Raw genomic sequence first — 21,713 nt, forward strand, 5'->3', positions numbered from 1 at the left:
GTTAACACCAAAACCAGTGAAAAATACAGCATTCAAACAATGGTTTCCTATCATTACATTATTATTTAAAAGACAGCAATGTTTACTCTTGAATCTCACCTTTTTGCCAGTTTTCAGACATTTAATTTTATTTCTGTGCAGGTTAGCCACATGATATTGCAGTATGAGCTACTAACAAAAAATACAGCAAAAGAAAAATCTGGCACCTTAAGATATTCTTTGTCTTCCAGAAACCTGTCAGGTGTTCATTTGCATGTGTCAGAAATTGTTCCATAAAACTGCAGTGTATTTATTAAAGTCCACTAAAAATTTTCTCACGACAATACTTGATTTTACTCTGCTTTATAGCCTTTTATTTTAGTAAATCATATTGTGAATTACAAGGTGTTCAGGCATTTTTCATAAAGGTAGCATGCAAAGTTTTTCTGGGAGGAAGAAGGACTCACATGGGAAACAATTCTGATATTTGTAATAGTAATATTTTTAATAGTAGACCATTTAATTATTAAGCAGTAGAAGTGTTTGCATAACACATAGTCTTGTGTAGTTGAAGATCAGTGTGGATTTCTTAAAAAAACATCTCTTCTGCTAGCTCTACACACATACAAGTTTTGTGCTCCCATTTTTCTTTTGTTCCCTCTCAAGCACTGACTGTTAAAAGAAGCAATTCCCAAAACTGTGCTTGTTCCATCTGACATCATTGATATAGGTGAACGCATACACAGTAAATGGAAATTACTTGTTTTAAACTGAACTGAATTCAAATGAAAGAGCAGGAATCAACCATATATTCTAAATTAACTGGATCATTAGCCTTTAAAGTAATATTAAATAAACTAGACCAGAACCTTAAGAACATGACTAGATTGAAAAATATGTATATTCTTTGTACATGCTATGGGATATATTGAACCTTGTTATTCTTATAGCTCATTATGTGCTCTAACTGTTCTAGATGCAATTACGACTTAGCTGCTAGTTTCTTGTTTGGTATTACTTTTCCAAAGTTCCTCTTGGTTACTATTTATTTAGGATTTGATGTGGGGTAAAAGAATTGGCACTGTCTAGCCTTTCATGAAGAGTTTGTAAGGCAAATACAGTTTTCCATATTCTGGTTCATAAAGTGTAAGTTACTGCCTGTTTCTAGTAACTTGTTCAACTTCTATGGGTGCAGTACATGAAGGTATAACAAATTGTTCTAATGAGACAGCTTATTCAGATCAGTAAGGAAATGATTCTTCAATTTGAACAGAAGAGATCTTTGAAACTATGTGAATTTCTAGATCTTTATTGTATGGTATGCTGCTTTTTACCTTTTCAAATTAACTCTATGTGATTTGGGTTGATGTTTGTGCTAGTTTGAAAACAAACCAGTGAGAAGCACCAAGTCAGAATAACAATTTAATGGAAATTAAAGAAAAGGAAAAGAAAGTAAAAGAAAACACTGACAGAGTCAAGATACAACCTGAGTCCCTATTAGGCAGGGTAGTGGTAGCAGTCTGGTGGAATGGTGGCTGCAATCCTCTGAAGTGGTGATCCTGTAGTAGAAGGGGTCTGCTCTTCCTCAGAAAGTCCAGCGGTGGCTGTGTAGCTCCTGTCCTCTGGAAATCCAGTGGAGCACCCCATCTCTTTGGTGCTCAGAGTCCCAGTTATATCCACGATGGGATGCTTGGTTCCTCCCTCTGGTTGGAGCATCTCACAATGGGGTAATGAGTCATGAGGCCAAGTGTTGATTAGGCTCATTAACAGAAGATAGTCCGGAGGGAGTTATCTCTGAGTCATGCAGCAGGACAATGATGGGCCATTAACAGAAAGATAGTCTGGGGGGAGGAGGCAAGGAAACACTGCCCCACCTGATTTCAACAGCTCATGAGGATGGTAATAGAATACACCTCAACCCAGGACAATGTTTTATGTCACACTGTGTGGGGGCAATTTTTTAGCAATAAAAATTTGAAAGGAGGTTTTAAGGAAAGCCAAAGCTTTCAAGTGTTTGTACATAACAGTTGCAGTAATTCTTTTTTTCTGTCATTTTAGCAGATGCTGAAAGGGAAGAAGCAGGGTCGTCTTCTGTCCATGGTGGAACAACTCAACCATCATCATCATCTACATATGAAGCTAACAACATACCAACTAGTAATTACACTGGCATACATATACCACCAGGTGCCCATGCACCAGCCAACACTCCAGCTGAAGTACCTCATAACACAGGTATGTCCAAATCACACCTAAAAAATCCATGCCTTTACTGGGAGATGAATTCTTCCCCAAATTCTAGTCCATCACATATAGAGTAGAATAACACAGTATTGTGTGGCAAAAACATCTTCATAAGCTAAAATGTAAAAATGACATTTGAAATATTTTTAAATTTTTTTTAAATATATAAATCATATTTTGGAGGACTTTTACAGAAGACACATATGGACTAAGAAAGTGAAGGTTCTTGCAGACAATTTTTTTGTCTTCTCTTGAATCAGTAAAATGGTGTTGCATTGCAACATCTGTACTGTAAAACACAATTTGAATCTTTCACTTGATAGATGAAATCGTATTACTTCATTTCATATGTAGCTTTCTCTGTGCAGATAGGCTGCTGTTCTTCATGTGGAAGCTTGTCCAACATAGTGTTGAAGTTGTTACAGCTCTATAGCAATCATGCCTGATGTACCATTCGTACTGATTTGGGTTGGCTTGTGCTCCTTTTCCCATGCAAGTGCTTTAGTGTGATTGACTTCAGACAATATTATTAATGGGAATTTTGTCCCTACTGCTAAACATACTGGCTCCTACATCCTTCTTATTATTATGTGTAATTTTTGGACCAGAACCAAGTTCTTAAAAATTACAAGTTCCTTCCCAGATGCTGTATTAAAAAAAAAAAAAAAAAAAAAGAGGTATTAAGTGATTGGTAAATACAACTTTTTACCTTAGGGGACCTTTTTATAATAATCACAGAATAGAATTATTAATTAATGATTAATAAGAGTAAAATGTTGAAAGTTCTTGATTTCAATCCTGATGATCAGTTATTGTTCAGATACATTTTTATATTATGGAACATACGAGATTTTTGTCACACAATCCCTCCTTTTATTTTACTTTCTCATTTTAAAAATGCTTCACCCTATGAAGAGTTCAGGATGCTCTTTTCTTCAGCTTTATCAAAGGGAAATCCTTCAGATAGGTAGGGGATTTTTGGGTCTGGGAGGGAGAGTATGGGGGTTTTTTTACCAGATCTGAAAATTACAGAGTATGTGCCTTGTTGGAATACGTGAATTCTGTGCATTACATAGTTTTAAGTCCACCAGTCATTCAATGGAGTGACGTAATTTAGAAAAGTTACTATACCCTCTTCCTACACAGCAGATGTTGTAGAAATAACTATGCCAATCTGGTATGTTTTGGACATACTGCAAAAATACAGTTTTGGAGCAAAGCAATTGAGTGTACCTAAAATGGGAATACAGATACAAGAATGCTTCACAGCATGAAGTGCTGTTTCTTCTTCTAGCACCACTATTTCCCTTTTAAACTTAGCTCCCTTTTTTATTCTCACTAATTTTTTTCAAAGGCATTAGAAAGGAGACAGTTTGAAAGTGTGAGGTGACAGGCATGGGGCTTTAAAAATATAATAGTGTAGACTGTCTCTGGTATTAGAATGTAGAATTCAGGTTTCAAATATAAAAGTTTACTCACACTTTTCTTTAGCAGGTTTTCCTCAATACTCTGGGGTAACCACTGTCCCTTGGACTAGTATTTTCTTATTTTTTAATGCTTGAAATTTAATTTCTGTGAAATCCTGTAAAATGGATGACAGTCTCTACGTTCTTCTGTTTTATTTTGTAAAACATTCATATTTGAAGTGAAAGCATTAAAATTATTTGTTAGAAATTTTCAGAATTAGTAAGCTTTCAGCTGCTAAATTTGAAAATCAGTAAGTGTACCTGTTCTGTTTTGTTTGCTTACTTTTAAAGCCAATAAGTAAGAATAATCCAATTCCATTTTTTTGCGTTGATTTGCAGGAGTGACAAGTAACACCATTCAGCCTGCTCCTCAGAATATTCCTCTAGTTGATCCTTCCCTTTACAGCGCTCAGTCTGCAGGTAGGCTTGTGGCATTTGTATTGTTGTACATTGACGTACTGTGTCCTCTGTGTCTCCCCTGCACTGAAGGAAGAAGTTTGAGAAATATTGTCATTGTTACCTGAATGCTATTCCAGAATTTTAAAAAGAATGGACAGCATTTAAGCATTGTGTTGCTAAGAGTTTAATAGTTTCTGAAAGCTGTTACAATATAGTGTTGTCTGACTACTTTGAACCAATGAGCTATCATTGTGTAAGGTGTTTTATTATTTATATTGTTGCTTCTCAGGTGAGGTTCTGATATACTTTGCAAAGCCTGTATTCCTGATAGCCTTGCTAAATTACATTTTTTGTAATTAATACACATTCCCTTTACTTAAAATTTATTCTACAGGGTCAGCATGTAAGTTACTTATTAACTTTATAAAATAATTCATAAAACATTCAAGTTGTGGTTTTGTGCAGAATAATTGTGTGTGCTTCCTGATTATAAGTAGTACCTGTGTTAAATGAAACAATTTATAAGGTACTGCTAATGATGTTATTTTGATATACCATTAATCAAGGCTTTTATCTTCTAAGATGTCATCTGTCTTTGGTGTTGAAATCACTGATAACCTATATCATATGTATTTTATGTCTGTTTGTATATTCCGTGCTTTGAAATGTACACATAAGGGCTAACCTTAGGGAAACTACAGCCTGTGGAAGAGTAGTAACTGACAATAAAGCTGGCATCATCCTAAATTCTAATTTGGACAAAGAGTTAACTGTTTTCTAAGCTTTTTTTTGGAATAGAGAAAATAGTGTTTAAAAACCCCATAAATTACATCTGTTTCTAATAATCCAATTTTTGTTGGCAATATAACAAGGATGTTGAGTGAGGAGGAGGTCTTGAAATCCTGGTACAAAATCTGTTCACATTCTCCCCTACAGTTTATCCTCATCAGGGAAAGCTGATCGTATACATAATTGCTATGCTAAGTTCTAGTACTAGCCACAGTGAAACATTGCCTGTTATGACTACAAAGTTTAGATAGGTATGTTCTTGTATTTTATAACTTGCAAATATTTATTTACTTTATTATGTTGTTGAAAAGCGTGTCTGTTAAAGTAGCTTTACTGAAAAAGCATTTTTGCTTCAATTGAATGCTATAGTAGGAATTCAATGTTTAACTTGTTTATAGTCTGCTGGCATAAGAATGCTTAAGGATGTTTCCATTTTAATGTATTAGAAAGCCATTTTTATAGAAGATGTCTTAAAAATAGCAAATTATGCCATTAATAGAGCCATATTAACTTGTAGTATTCTTCTGAAGAGCAAAAGGTACTATAGGTGCTGTAGTTTTTCTGGCATGTTATTGTAATCACAGAATCACAGGATAGCTTGAGCTGGAAGGGACCCAGAAGGATTGAGTCCAACTCTTATGTGAATGGCCCATAGCAGGATGGAACCCACAGCCTTGGCATTATTAGCACCATGCTCGGGCCAACTGAGCTGGAAATAATGTTTCATGTGGCAATAACTCATTTCATTGAAAACAACACCTCAGACCTGTAGCTGACACGTTTAAACTTGGTGATAGTTTTTGAGTTTTGGGGACTGCTGTGGGGATTTCAGTGGCTCCTTAACTGAAATGGCTCAAAGCTTTACTTAAGTTTTGCCATAGTAACTGCTAGTTGGAAGGCAGATTTTATGGTGTTTGGAAGCAATGCTTTCATGTTTAACTAGTTTAACATGATCTTCTAGACAGTCATTGTAACAGGTTTTTTGGTAACTACTCTGAAAATTTTAGTCATCATTGTTTCTTGGTTTGAATGTTTGTTTCTGGTTGTCAAAAATCTCATAATTTTGATTGAAACTTTAATTTTTTCTTAAGTCATTCCATTATTCAGTATCTGAATAGTATCAGTGCATTGCTCCCTCTTACCACCTTCCTGAGATAACCTGGTTTAATAAGTACATAAATAAAAAGGAATCGTGTTTATGAGAGCGTGTAGTAAGTAATATTGTGTAATTAAGAGATTAAGACCCTTGCTAAGCACCATGATGAATCTCTAACGTGATCTAACCTGAGTGTTTGCATATCTGCATTCCTCCTCTGCACATCTGTTGTGTCGCTACAAGTTTGAGTCTTGTAACAGCTCAAAGTGTTACATTCTTATGAGGGAGTGCTGCAAAAGTGCACCCAGAGAGGTGATAGAGGTCGCACAGTAGGTTCTTGGTTTGAAAGCTTAGGAGACAGTGTCAGTTATGCAGGAGTCTGAGAGGGCGCAGGGGATGTGTCAGCAGAGGTACAGTGACAGTTTTGTTTGCATGTGTGGAATTAAGAAGCTTGAGAGCAATGGAAAGTGTTTGTCCTTGCTTGTCACTGTCTTGTTGCGTGTTCTTCTCCTCATGCTGCTGAGGAGTCCTTTCTATGCCAACAGTGGCCTTGTTCTCTAACCAATACGCTGATTGAGAAATGCCTGTATCTCTTAATGGATGTACAAAACTGTGGGACCCAAAAGCCCTCCCCAGTTCCTGAGCTGCAATATACATATTTGGGCTAGATCCTTGCTTCGTATTGAGGTACATACCATTCCTGTGGAACTGAAGTTGCCTTTGGACAGGAAGGAGGGATGGATCAGTGTTGCCCTCCATCCAGTAGATGTGCAGAGCTAGCACAGTGCAAGGTACATTTTTTCCATGATTTAGAAATTATGTCTGTGTCTATACTAACAAATTATACATGCCTGCAAAATATTTGGCATGGAGAATAGCTGGCACAGAACCTCTCACATCCATACTATTAAACTTTTAAACCTAAACAAGGTAGCTCATGAAGACTGCTCTTATTGAATGGTCTGTAGCTTGCTCTGACCACAAGTCGTGCCCAGGAATTGTTTGGGAAAGTGCTAGTTTTCATGGGCCAAAACCATACTGGAGTCTGTTCCAGCAGTTTGACACTGCAGACTGTCAAGTTTGACTGCTGAGACGCCTTCCTTGGCAGTGTTGAATGTGGTAGTATAGGCATAGCCAAACAGGATATTCCACATATTCGTGCAAGACTCGTTCTTGTAGTAAGATCAAATGTGTATTTTAAAAATAAATTGTATATTTTCTTTGCTTCCCATAACATGGGAGAAGCCATTTGATTAATACTGTTATGGGAGAAAAACTTTTGGTGGAGAGGAGTCAAATATTTTATCAAAGGAAGATTAAGTTAAAGGAATAGTGTTCTTTGATTTTTAGTCAGCATGAATTTTTCAATAGTTGTCCTGTCCTATGGGAACAAGTTTCAGAGTTTAATGTTGACTTTTGAAAGTGTCAAAGCTTTTGCATTTAAGCATGGGTTAATGTGTCTGACAGCAGAATGTAGAGTTACACAGCAACTTCATGTACGTGTGTGTGCACTTCTCTGGTGTAGTTTTCTTAAAAAAATTTATTACCCCCGGATTTTGCTAACACTAAAGGCATTCATAGTTGCGCTACATGGTTTTTATAAGATCTTCTTACATTGCCATATGGTCCCTTCCACAGGTGGCATAGTATAAAGAAAGCATTTGTCCATTGTAGTTGTATGTATAATATAATGTTTGATATTCTACACACAAAGTAGAAATAATAATTTGACATTGAATGTGTTTTCATGATCTTAAAAAGAAATCCTTGATTATATTTGAAGTGATTTAATGGGAAAAAAGAGTATCTTGTTTCAAAAACCATTTGTTACCTTTGCCATCATTGTTTTTATGCACCAATTTGTGTGATTGAAATGTTCTTAGATCAATTGCCCTATATTTGGGCATCATAAAAAGGAAAAACATCTGATGGGTAGAAAAGGATTCCAGAGAGAAGCAGATATATTATGTAAAATGCATATTACTTTCATTCTGAAACTGCTTTTTTCCCCCAAAATTATTTCACCGTCTCTAGTCAAATTGTTTACACTTTGTGTTCCTCTTAAACTAAAAGAATCATGCTGGATTCTATATTCCTGTCATGTTTCAGTAATATAACTACGGTCCTAGTAATTCCAGAATAACACAGAAGCAGTTTGTTTCAGAATAAATACAGTATACCTTTCCTATGTCAGTGTTGTTGGGCTTTTTTAAAGCCAAAAATCACTGGATACTTTAGGCTGGAAGGGACCTCAGGAGGTGGTCTGGTCCAACCCCTCTACTCAAGGAAGGGTCATGCAAAACCAGTCACTCAGGACCATGTCCTTTGTGTCTCCCCCTGCCTGTGCACTCTCCCGGTGGTTTAATTTGCTGCACTGAAGTTTGAGAAAAAATGTCACTGCTAATTCAAAAGATAGTTTTTGAATCTCTCCATGGACAGACACCACAACCTCTCTGGGCAACCTGTCCCAGAGCTTGGTCACCCTCTGAGTAAAAACTGTTTCCTGATGTTCAGACAGGACCCTCCTGTGCTTCTGCCTCTGGTCTTGTCACTGGACATCACTGAAAAACAACCCATCTCTGTCCTTCAAATACTCTCCCTTCAGGTGTTTATATACATTAATAAGATCCCCCTGAGCCCTCTCTTCTCTAGGCTGAGCAGTCCCAGCTTTCTTGGCCACTTCTTGTATGAGAGGTGCTTCATTCCCTTAGTCATCTTTGTGGCCCTTTGCTGGACTGTCTCCAGGATGTCAGTCCATCTCATTTTTGCTGAGGAGCCCAGAACTGGACACGGCACTCCAGATATGGCCTCACTAGGGCTGAAAGGGACAGGATCACTTCCGTTGAGCTGCTGGCAGTGCTCTTCCTACTGCAGCACAGGATGCCATTGTCTCTTCACCACAAGGGGAGATTGTTGGCTCATGGGCAAATCAGTGTTCCCCAGGACCCTCAGGTCCTTCCCTCCAAAACTGCTTAACCCTTAGAATATGTAAATTGAAGTCAGTTACTAACTTTTGTGGTTATACTTTTGATGTAAGTACAGTCATTACAGTTAACTTTTACGTTATTTTGAAAACTTAAGAACACAGAGCTGGTTTGTTTCTATTTTGCTTTTCCATTGTGAGGTGCTGACTTCAATAGGGGCTCAGGCTCCTGAGCACATCAAAAGATCAACCCTCTAACTGTATAAACTTTGGTTTATAAATTTAAAATTATTACTTTTTTTCCTTCAAGTTATGTCATAATAGCATCTGAGGTAGATTTCATAATAAATAAGGCTTTATGCCAGCAAAACATTAATAGAGCTCATACTGTAAAAATAAGATTAGACGGGTGAATTTAGGCTTGCTTCCAGTAAATTAGTTGAATACTGGACTGATTCCTTGGCCAGTTTTTAAAGAATGATTTTGTAGTTTCTTTTGGCATCATAGCATAAAGCTACTTTCTTTGAGGGGAACTTGGTCTTTTTAATTTCTTAAAGATGTTCGGTAATGTTGTCGCAGATTGACCTCAGCTGCTTTTAGTCTGTGACTTTATTTAGGTTACAAAATAACTGAGATGTGTGCCTGTGTTTATGCACTCCCTCACATGTATTTACTCACATGTATATGTATTTTAAGAAATTTAATGTGGCTTCACTTAGTAAGCATTAAGTTAATATACATTGCAATGATAATGAGCCCACCAATATGTCCCTCAACGGTTATATTTATTTGTTGAAGGGAAAATAAGTAGAGTTCTAGAGTATATTTTATCAAAAAATTGATAAGATTAATCTTCAGAGTGCTTACCTTTCTGCTTTTTATATGGATAGGGTTATTTTGAAAATCAGCAGACTGGTCTAGTTTTTAATATTCCCAGGTTTTGGTTTTGTTTTGTTTTGTTTTTAATTTGTTCAAAAGCTGTTCTTGAATAATAAGATTAGGGGAAGGAAAAGCAAATATAATAGACATTTTTTGATAAGAACTGTGATTCTTTAGTAAACATTCTCACAGTATTGCTAACAACAGTTCTATTTTGAAGGAAAGGATCCAGCTAACTGCAGTTGTGCCATAAAATATGGTGTTAAGTATATTAATGTAGTTGCTTAAAAGTAAAATGTACTTAGAGAGCTTTAATCTTTGTTTAACTAAATTTTATGTAAAATATATGCTGTATTTAAAAATGCATTTTCTCTTAATCTGTGAAATCTGTTCAATGCTTATAAGATGCTGTGTGGGAAATTATTAAATATATACATAATCATTAGTGTTTTATATAATTATTTATCCGTGCCCATAAAAATCTATCATTTACAAGTTAAATCTTTTTAAAAGAACCTGAGGAAAGATTTTATAATTTGTCCACAGATTATTGGAGTGAGATGGGATTAGCCTTAAAACTCCCAGTGAATTTGTGGGTGGAAGGATGTACAGTAACACAGCTGTGCTTTATTTTGCACCCACATCAGCGATACTATTCACATATAAAATCTTCTGCCATTTAGGGCATAAGTCCCTACTATGCCTTCTCCAAGACTGAATGTGTGTGTTTGAGCACTACAGAGTTCCTAAAGTTTTAACTTACATCAAGAAAATACTCTGATTAATAAATAAAAGTTGGTTTATTCTATATTATGGGAATATCTTTTGCAAGTGTTCTCCAGTGTTAAAAAAATGGGCATATTTAATGACATCAATCTTTCAGTCATCTGACATAAATTGGAAACATAAAAATTATTTGGAAAAACGGAAACATAAAATTTGTTGATGAAAATGAAAACATGCCAGTGAGAAATGTTTCTACATTCTGAAAAGTCATTCCAGTTGAGAAGGAACAGTTTCTAACTATGTATTATTCCTGAAGAGAGCAGAGTAATTATGCTGTGGACACAAAAAGCACTGTCCTTGTTTCTTGCAGGTTGTAATATGATTACAGCTAACTTAATGTCATGTAAAAGCTCTACTTTGCTGTCTTAGATGAAGAGCAGATCTTTCTCAAAGGTATTGGCTTACTTTTGAAAGGCACTGGGTCATGCAAAAAAATAGCAGTGTTTAGAAAGGTCCTCACATTTTTCAATAGCAAAGAAGTTAAGCTTTATATGAATGGAAAGAAAAGAGAACAGAACAGAAGAAATACTGTATCTTGGTCTTTGTAATACTACCACAAATATTAGCCTGGTTTTCATAATACTACCACAAATAGAAGTAAAACATAAAAGTCATAAGAAAGGAAGCTTAAATCAGATTTCCTTTGTAGTAACTTTGTAATACTTATATTTTTGCAGGAGAAGTCCGCTTGACTCCAGAGGACTTTGCCAGAGCTCAAAAATATTGCAAATATGCTGGTAGTGCTTTGCAGTATGAAGATGTGAGCACTGCTGTGCAGAATCTACAGAAGGCCCTCAAGTTACTGATTACAGGCAGAGAATGAAGCTTTAATCCAACAGATTCATGTCTTTCACCTAAAGAGCTAACAGTTTATTACTGTACCTGTTAGGGAAATGGAGTTACACAGAAATTCACAATCCCATCATTCATGACAATGAAACCACTGTTTCAGTGTCAGATTAGCAATTAATGATGCAGTAGGAATCTCTGTTTCCATTTTACAGACAGAGCTTGAAACATGAATGCAGTGGTTTGCTGTATGCAAAATATTGAAGAAAGTACTGTGAGCACCAGTCAAGAGTTAGAATTCATCTTGCAATATTTGGATTATCAGAATTGGAAAATGTTGACTGTAAAAAAACTTGAGAATTAGGATGTTCTGTTAAAATTCTTACTCTTGTTTTATTATTGCAAACAATTATTTAATAGGTATAATAGCTTTAAAAGGGTAACTAAGATTAGTGCTTTCCTCCTGAAATGAGAGCATGTGAGAAGGCTGACAGGTCCACACTGGGAAGGACTTTCTAGACCTAAATTATTTCAGTATTTGTATTATCTGAGACATGAGTCTAAGTTGAGAAAGTCTTGAGGATCTTCTTATTTCATTTGAAAATGTGCTGGAAAAAACATCGCTTGATACTTCAGAGGGAGTTGTTTTGATGGTGTTCCAATCTAATCCCCCACAGCTGTATGGACTACTACATGTATTCTTGATTATTGGTTCTTGCTCCTTCTGTGTGAACACTTACAATTTTGTATATGTATGGGTAATTACGAGAAAATACTAATATTTATCAACAAGGATCCTGAAATTGGAGGCAGAGATTCTAAATAACATGAACTTTCAGGAAGACTAATGTCAAAACTGTTCCATCTTTTTAAGAGGCTGGAAAAAGCTTGTTCTTCAGCTATTAAAGCACTATAGGTTTGTCTCTGGTATTAGTGTCATAGAGCTTTGTATTTCCAACTAATATTTTTTCTGTCTGCTTTGTTGTGAAGACTTTTTGGACTTGGGATTTAATTAAAATATCTTGGAAACTGAATTTTGAGTCTTTATGAGGTCTACTATTGCAATAATAGAGCTCTTGATTGTTAAAAATCCCCCCATGCTGTTTAGAAGAAAGAATACGCAGTCTTTTAACTGGCGTGACATAATAATTGGATTCACCATAAAGCATGTCTGATTTATGTAATAATTTTAATGACATTTTATCTGATCTCTTTGTCTTTCTAAGTTGCTGGATCAAATCCATGTTTTTTATAGCTGCGCTGCTTTGGAGTGACTAAAATAAGTCTTACATTCAAAGCAAAAAGATGAGGAAAAGAAAATATAACATAAGCATGCATTAAAGTTTAGATGGTTGTATCCTTTTAAGAGTGTAGTGTCTTTGACAGCAGATTTGAAATGGGTAATATGAAACTTGTAAATATGCTTAAGCACTTTAGTTGATTGAGATTTAATAGATAAAATGTGATATTTTTTGTGTTACTTTCTGATATGGTATAGCATGCTAATCTGGACAGTGACTTGGGTTAGATTTTAGTTGTTTGGGGAAATTTAGAATAAAACCATCTGAAACTTTTTTGACAGTAATGCTGTACAGACCTGAGCAGTAAGTCTGTATTTTGTACAGTGGTTCATGCGAGATAGATTTCTCACTTCAATATCAAAGTGAATTACTGCAAATTATTCTACATATATAATTGTTGGTTTACACTGTAGCATTGCTATAAAATACATGCAGCATTGCTATAAAATAGTCAGAAGTTGCTTTCATTTCAGAATCATAAGACTATTTTCTAAAACCAGCTTCAGTCCCCAGAACTTGTAGGAAGAAATTCAATTTTCCTATTTCTATTTATAAAATAATCAAAAGAACTTTGGGGCTTTTGTATTACGTGCAAAAATAAGTAAGCTATGATAGAATGCAGTATTGATTTGAGGCTTTTAATTTAAAATTGTTGGGGCTTTTTGTGATTGAATTATTTGAAGTGGAAGTACGTAACTACGCTTGAAAATGAAAATTTAAGTATTTCTTAAAGTGTATAAAGTATTTTCTGTTGGCCATGATTATATTGAACTTCTTGGTTCCTCTAGGAAACCAGGGAATCATCAGTAAAAAAGCAATAAGTAATTCAAAAGTCATAAGCAATGTTTTTGACTGATCATTTACACATCTGTTAACCTTCTTCTGCCTAGAAAGAAACTGAAGTGTTCCTGAGGAGAATGGAGATGAAAATGCTAATACAAAAGTTTAAGAATTTTTTAGAGAAGCTAGCAGGACATTCTTTCTGAAAATAAATTAGTGTTTAGGAGATTTACTGTATAAAATTTCATGTAAAATGGAACATATCCTAATACCAACCTTCAGACCACAATACCTGACATAGCCTATTGAGTTCTATTTTGCATAAAATTATTTTGCTCTGATCATTTATTTTTTAATTGAGAAGTTTTCTAACAGCTCATAAAATCATGTTTTAAACCCCATCTTTAAGCTGCTGATTTTTGATGTAACAGACTGAATATTTATCATCCAAACTGATGCCTAAAGTAAATTATAGCAAAGCATTTCCATTCCATTAAGTATAGCCTCTGGGACAGCTTTAAATACATCAGATAGCCCAAAACCAGTGTTGCAGAACAGTTCAAAAAGTGTACATATTTGAAATGTCTGGAGAATGTAGGTACATAGACTATAATTATTCCAAATTGGAATTCATGGCAAGCACTGAAATTTATGGCCCCATTGTTAAATATTGTGTGAGCTTTTAAGTGTTGACTGATTCATTTTACAGTCACTCTGAGTGACAAAGTATCAACACATAGCTTCTCTCAACTGCTTCCCCACACAAACAAGTGCAGTATTAAATAAAGGAGAGTGCTGATTTTGTTCCATGCTGCAGTTAACAACTCTCAGTCTGACTGCCACCTACGTACTTTTTGGCCATTCTCCTTTGGGTTGTGAGTTCTCAGTCTTCTAAGTCCTGCTTAAGAAAGGAGAAGGAGGCATCTGTCAGATTTTTATCAGGTATTCCATGTTCAGTTTTGCTACTTATGTAAGCTAGAATTTTAGTAAATCTGTTCATTGTTTGTTACTTAAAACACTTATGTTTTTGCAGTTCTTTGTATTTTCATCTCTCTCCAGGGAAAGTTCCATATTATACTTCAGGAGTCCTGCAGAAGTCTTTAAAAAATGTGTTGCAGAAGAGGTCATCCTTTATGAAACAGTGGAGATTTTTTTCAAATTAATTGGATTTACTAATACTGGAGGCAGTGTTCTCACATTCTTGAACTAATTTCAGGTAGAATTGCTAATGATGTCCTTTGTAAGTGAAGTTTCAGAAGCACAGACCTAAGTATGATCACATGCCAGAATGTGATTGTAACAGTAGTATTTGAGACTATATAATACTGCCCTATGAGAAACTAACAACAGAGAAACTTCCTGCCTGAAGCAGAATTGGGGGGTGGAGGTGGTTTGTGTGCAGGCACATCTGTGCATGTATAACATGATGCATATAAATTCAAGGGTATAGGACTGCCTTTAAAAAAACAATTATTACCTTGTTTACAGGTATTAGGAAGATGTCAGATATAGATACATAGATACTGCTGACAAATTTTGTACTTAATGTGAGGTTTTAAGTGTAATAGCTTAGGGCCTAAAGTTAGCACTTAATTATGTGGTATTCCAAATGAATGAATCTTTGGTTTTCTTCTTTTTCATGTTGACAGTAAAATAGGAGCCCAGTACAAAAAGAATGAGAACACAAATTCAGAGGAAGTTAAATTTACAAAAGATCAAATGTAGTTTCTGTTATTGCAAAGTCTTTGGAGTAATGTTTTGATTGAGATTGGAAATTGCCCATGCTTATGAAGTGTAATTCTTGCATACTTTTACAATATCCATTGTCGTATGGTTTATGGAATTAGATCCTGAGCCAGGATATCTGGACTAGGAAAACCTAGACTTTGATGCCAAGTTTCTAAACCACCAATGCATCCTGATACTGACAGCAACTGCTCTTCACGATCACTTCAGAGTGCTTAAACGTTGGAATTTTAACCAAGTTTGCTGGGAAAAGGAGCAATACTTTTTTCTTACTGCATCATCACCTTTCAATGCACAGCTGTGGTAATGAGAGAACTGGAGAAAACATGAATTTCCATTAGATACTCAGCAAGAAAAGAATATTAGTGCTGCCAGCAGAGCTCTCTTTGGCTTACAAGAGTATTGGAACAGTCTGATTATAGACACTGTTGTAATGCCCTAAATGATCTCAGAATAGGAAACTTAGAAATGAGTATTGAAAACAAACTTGAAAGAGAGAAGACAAGCCAAGGGAGAAAAAGAAATTGCATTCTCCACAGAATGAGGGGGCAGAGAAGTGATTGCAGAAGAAAACAGAAGAAGTACTTAAAATCCTACATGGAATGGGATCAGGACAGTGACTGGAATGAGGTTAAGAGTTGTCAGATTTCTTTAGAACCTTGAAAGTGATGAGAAAAAATGCTGGACCTCAAGGCAGAAGATTATAGGGGGATAGGAGAGGTGGAAAGGAGCACTAGAATGACAGGGAAAAAAGCATACTTTTTTTTTTAATGCAGACTGGAACAAATGTGAGTTACGGCACAGGAGAAAGTTAACCTAGTTGACAAAATGATAGCAGAATCTTAAGTCTAGCCATAAAAGGGAAGCAAAAAAAAATACAGCTTGACAGCATTCTGGAAATGGAGAGGAGTAGATCCTGCCATCCTATGAATCCATGCTCATTAAATATGTCATATTTATTAAGTAATTAAAATTGACTTGATGTGCCCTTTTGGAGAACATGAGAGATTGCTTAAGTTACTACATGGTATCTGCAGAGAACTACGGAGATCTATTTGCCTTAAAATGCTATCTGCTGATATTGTGCTTTCCTTCCTGTTTTGATGTGCCTCCCCATTTTCAGTGTCTGTATTCAATCTGTGGTGTTCCCATAGCTTGGGGGAAGCTTGCTGTAGTTTAATACAATGCTAAGTATGAGTGATAGCCCACATGTTTAGGCATTCTTGGGTAATTTGTGAAGATTATCTGGTCTGGGTTTTAGCTGCTATGTGCTATAAAGAAAGAGGTAGTGATTGTACTTCCCTTCTGAGCTTCAGAGGCTCCTTGGCAGCAGTATGACTGCAACATCTAAAGGATATATGGAAATTACTCAGAGCTATTTTCCAAGTCAGAGTCCAACAAACTAATCTCTAGAAGTTTGGAGACCTCCAGCTAAGCAGTTGATGCAATTGTAAACTTTTTCTTTGCCTCAATTAGCCAATCTGTAAAATGGGCTTATTTAGATTTAACACTTACTAATATAGTCAGGATTTTTGTAATTCTGACAAGTAATGACAGGAGAAGGGCTGATCATTATAACAAGTTCCCAAAATAAACAGAATTTTTAGGAGAGGCAGAGAAGGTTTTTTTTTTGTTTGTTTGTTTGTTTTGCCTTATCTCAAAGTTTACCATCTTGTTTTTCATCTTGTTTTCTCTCCCCTGTCCTGCTGGGAAGGGAAGTGATAGAGTGGCTTGGTGGGCACCTGTTGTCCCACCAAGGTAAACCCACTACAAGAAGAGATGGAAAAAAACTTGGTAGGCTAATTTAGGGAAAAATGGGCAGAAATTAGAAGATTTGATATATCAAAACATTGTAGTTGTAAATGACAGGCAGGAATTTATATAGAACAGTAGCATCTAATGCAAATCTTAAAATGTTGAATTTATCAGAGGTCCAAAATAACCTCCATTCTACAATACTGAAATAAGTATAAATGCAGTAATAAGAACCTTTAATGCAAGGAAGCAATTGTATTAAAAAAACCCAAACCTCTGCAACTTTAGGCCTGCTATTTTAACCACAAGACTAAGCAAGAGATTACTTCAGATTGTGAACAAAAGCCTTGGAAGTTCAAACATGGGTATGATAGCATATAGTATGTTTCCTCCTTGCCCTTTCATTCTTCCCCTCACCCCAAGGGGTTTTGGACACTGAGTTTTTAGAAATGAATGCAATTAATTTAATTTAATTTACTTAAAATTAAGTAATGCTTGACATAAGGCTCTAAAAACACTTAGATGGAAATAGATTAACATGAGAATTGAAAAACATATTAAAGTTAGTGGAAAAAGAGATTGCAGTAAATTCTAAATTATTTTCAGAATGGAAATATAGAGAGATCAGCCTAAGGACACATCCTGTTTCATGTATCAGTAACTTAGGTTGAGGTCACCACCTAAGTCAGATGTAACTTGTGGATGAGATGAAGCTGGGAAGTGTTGCAAGACCTGCAGAGCACTGGGGGGAATTCTGTGATTTTAACTGAAACATTAGAATGGAGTGAAACTGAGAACACAAAATACAATGTAATTCACTTGGGTTCTAACAAGACTGTGTTTTCTTATTAAAAATTAGAATACTGGAAGTTGAAGCAATACTGTTCATAATGTGAATTTAAGATGCTTTGGATGAGATTGTATCAGTACAAAAAGTACACTATCGCTTACAGTACTGGATTTGATTCTGATCATTGTTGATGAAAGTTATTTATCAGTATGAGATGCAAAGAAAGGCTACTGAGATGATGAAAATCTTATTTATTGAAAAAAGATTAACCATAGTTACAGAATGGCTTTATTAAGGTATTAATGATGAATCATTTATTTTAAGACATCTTGATAAATTTGTGGATTGGATTGCAAGACTGAAATGATTCTAGAGTTAAAATTTCAATTTTTCAAGTCATTGGGCTTTTGGGAAAATTTTTCTGATTTCTGCTCAACTCTAATGGTCCATCTCCCAAAATACCTGGAAATGTTACTATTAAAAAAGGTATTGCAGGACTTGAGACATTGTGATGACCTGATGTCTTACAGTGCTTTCCAGTGGGAAAATGTTTTCTGCATAATTTTGTCTTTATTAGGCCTAAAGTTGTTACAGTACATTGTAAGCATTTTTGTGAATAATAGTGAATGTGGGGTAGAATGAAGAGATATTTTTAGGTTGTATTTAATTATCAATACCTAATGTATGTTTGCTTGTGACTGTGAAAGATTATCCACAGTCTTCATGCTTCTCGATGCAAACACCTTTTCAGTTTGCAATATGAAAAGCTTTTCAAAGATTGAGATGTATAGCATATTGTCAAGATATGGCACTGCTCAAGATAGAGTCTGTACCTCTTGGTGTGAATTCAGCTTTGTGGGAACGAGCCCATACTGAAATCTCTGTAAATGTGTTGTTAAAAACAGCAATATTTCTTTTGTGCTGAAGTTAAGTGTATCAGCACAGTCTTGGGAAAAATACTTCATTCAGTGTCAATACTAAATCTGTGTTTGTAAAACAGGCATGCAGGTACTCAAAATTGCTGCACTTCAGCTCAACAGCTTTTGAGAATAGAAACCACACACATCTGGCCTTTATCCTACACTTAACTTGCCTGGGTAACGCCATCCATGAGAATGGTCTTATTGAGGCAGTAAGAGTGCTCATGTACGAAAGTGTTTGCTGTGTTCAGAAAGCTTTGCTTGCTGTTGAGTAAAATACAGCAAGAACAATGGCAATGGCATTAATGAATCCAGGTGTGGTATGCTGATAGTTCTACAGAGTGGAGGTTCTAATCTCATAATCTTTATACTGCCTTTTTTTTCAGCCATTTTTCTTAAACTCTATCTGTTAAGACTTAAAGTAGTTTCTCGAGATTTTTGCAAGCAAGTGGCAGAAGTATTTTGCAAGGATAGTATGTTTTATCAATTTGTATCTCAGTAGGTTACTTCATCATCACTCCAAAACAAAGATTTTGCTGACTGGGACTCACTGGGTGGCTAGGTTCAAAATACTCAGAAAACTAGGAACTTTGACAAAAAGAACAAAAGAGTGCAGAAGAGGCTTGTTTTGTTCATGTGACCACAGTAGCCACCATATCTACTGCTGAACTGAGTGACTTTGTTTATAGTAGGGCCTGTCAAGCACTTGGTAACATTTGAAGACTTGCTAAATAATTTCCTCTGGCACAGAGCAATTTTCATGTGACTCCTTGGGCTTCCCAGGAGAATACCAGAGCATGTGCATTAATGTCTGCTCTGTGTGCATCTTGATTCCTGAAGAAAATTTATCATGCAGTGAGAAATGTTTAGCATCTGTATAGTGAAGTGGTCATTTTGATAAGGATAGCTACTTGATATTTTTTGTCACTAGGGGACCTCTCTCCACTCTAAAAAAATATTAAATCTGATCTTTTTTGTGGAGTGCAATTCAAATTGTTTATTTTCTGTGTTTTGTGACTTTGACCTAATGTCATTTTAGATGCCATTTATCCCCAGTGTTTGACACCTGGTAACCTCAGACATGTTTGAAATTATGAAACATTTTTTTCTTTGGCTGCTAGAACTCCTCCGATGAGACTCCCATTCCCTTGTTAGACTTGCTAACAGAATCAGAGGCTCATCATATGTCATTTTAAAATGACCATAGCAGGTACTATTCCTGAAGATGCAATTTAAATTACAAAGTTAATGTACATGCAAAATAGAAAATGATAGAAAATTTAGGGGGACTATTCATAGTCATCCTTTTTTCCAGCTATGCTCAGGGCAGTGCCCAGTAAAACGACTTGATGCGGAAAAAAATTTCCACACAGAAGTGGACAGAAGAAAGGAAAAATTAACCCAGATTCTAAAATTAAACAAATGTTGGAAGTTTGCATCTTTATTGCTGTGAGTGTTTGGGGAGACATGTATGCTTATTTTAATACTTGTAAGCTTCTGGTTTTATTCTGTGGGAATATGTGCTTCATACTTGTGAGTTTAAAAGAAATTAGAGTTTTTAATGTAATTAATATTTCTCTCTGGCAAGATATAACTGAAACAGGGATTTTATGTATTTGAAGTCTCACAGTAGTAGAATATAAGAGGGGCAGGGAGTGGGAAGGGAAACTATCCCAACACAATTCACTCATTTTTCAAATATTTTTCTTGGTGGATTACACAATTGAGTCATTTGATTGTCCAGAATGAGAGATTTGCACAGACCTTTTTTATTCAGTTTTTACTAAGTTAATGTGCTCAACTAAGTACTATTGTATTTTAAATTGTATTTTAAGATAGAGGCAAAGTAAAAAATTTAGGAAGTGTTGATGAAAATTTATTTGCCTCATAAACATTCAAACAGCACATCCATTTCTATCTGGCATTTCTTTAAATGCTACACTTGCCACCAAATGCAGGTTCGTAACCTGTGTTACGGCATTCACAAAAAAGCCAGCATTCTTCATGATCACACTAGAATTTGTTGCAAGCATTCAGCTATTAAATGCAAATAAATATTTCTTCAGTGATACCCTTCCCTCGCACCACAAGTTTTGATTAGTGTCATCAAAACAGGGAGAGAAGAAAATTATTTGATTCAATTCTACGTGAAAAGAAAACTAATAAAGTTCAGTGTATGAACATTGGTCTCTGTCTTAATAATGTCTGATTCTATCATATCTAATTTAGCATCTAGATATCAAATTTTCTGCATATGGGAGGAGAAATCTAGAGCTATAGGTATCTTTGACTTAAATGATAAAATTAGCACTTCCATGGGGACAAAATCAGGACTTTCAGTAAGTGTGTGGAATTCTCTGCAGAGAAGATTATGCAATATGAGTATTTATGTGGAATAAAAGTTATTCTTTCTGTTCTGTTTACTACTGTGACTGCTTTCACTTGCTGTTCCATGCATGCAGCCAGCGTGTTGGTTGCCATGCATCATGAACAAGTCACATAAACAATTCGAAAGCAACCTAATCCCACCCCTACAATGTGGCAACAGGAATGGCAGGTACTTTCGACTTGTCAGTAGGGGTTTTTTACTAACATTGTGTTGTAACAATTGTGTGAGTTGGCTGGTGAATGACTGGCTTTATTCTCTTGAGATGGAGCACACTCATAAAAATGTGTGCTGGTTTATGAATTGCTGCAAGCGTGATTTCCTGAACCCATGTAACTGCTACAGGAATGGTGGGTTCATGGAGAAGGGACAGATACTCTCTGGTGACATGTGATTGCAGAGCATGGAAAAGACGAGAGGAAAAGGATAGGGGGGAATAATTTGAGGATGCTGGAAAACTTACATCCAGATTGGCTACGTGGAAGAAAAGATGATTAAAACAAAAACATACTCTTAAAAATCAGTTCAGAGTTTCAAGTCTTAATTTGTTGTGAAGATTTTAGCTACAAAACTGTGCTCCCAAAATCTTTTAAGACAGGTTTAAAGTCTACAATGACCAAATGTCATAAGTAATTGTCATGATTTTGTCCATTTCCTTTACAATTCCAGGGTCTGGTATCTGTGG

General features: G+C 35.6%; 1 protein-coding gene across 2 annotated transcripts in view; it reads left to right on the forward strand.

Moving 5' to 3' along the window:
• Positions 1–12,384, forward strand: part of VTA1 (vesicle trafficking 1) — a 38,041-nt gene extending 25,657 nt beyond the window's left edge. The window contains exons 6-8 of one of the 2 annotated variants that reach the window (XM_069010529.1): positions 2,038–2,214; positions 4,029–4,109; positions 11,239–12,384. In XM_069010529.1, coding sequence (XP_068866630.1) covers positions 2,038–2,214; positions 4,029–4,109; positions 11,239–11,384 — 404 coding nt within the window. In that variant the 3' untranslated portion in view covers positions 11,385–12,384. The remainder of the gene's footprint in view (positions 1–2,037; positions 2,215–4,028; positions 4,110–11,238) is intronic. The other variant, XM_069010530.1, reaches the window with a different exon arrangement.
• The last annotated feature ends 9,329 nt before the right edge of the window (positions 12,385–21,713 follow it).

Source organism: Aphelocoma coerulescens, chromosome 3 (genome assembly GCF_041296385.1).
Source record: "Aphelocoma coerulescens isolate FSJ_1873_10779 chromosome 3, UR_Acoe_1.0, whole genome shotgun sequence".
Lineage (NCBI taxonomy): Eukaryota > Metazoa > Chordata > Aves > Passeriformes > Corvidae > Aphelocoma > Aphelocoma coerulescens.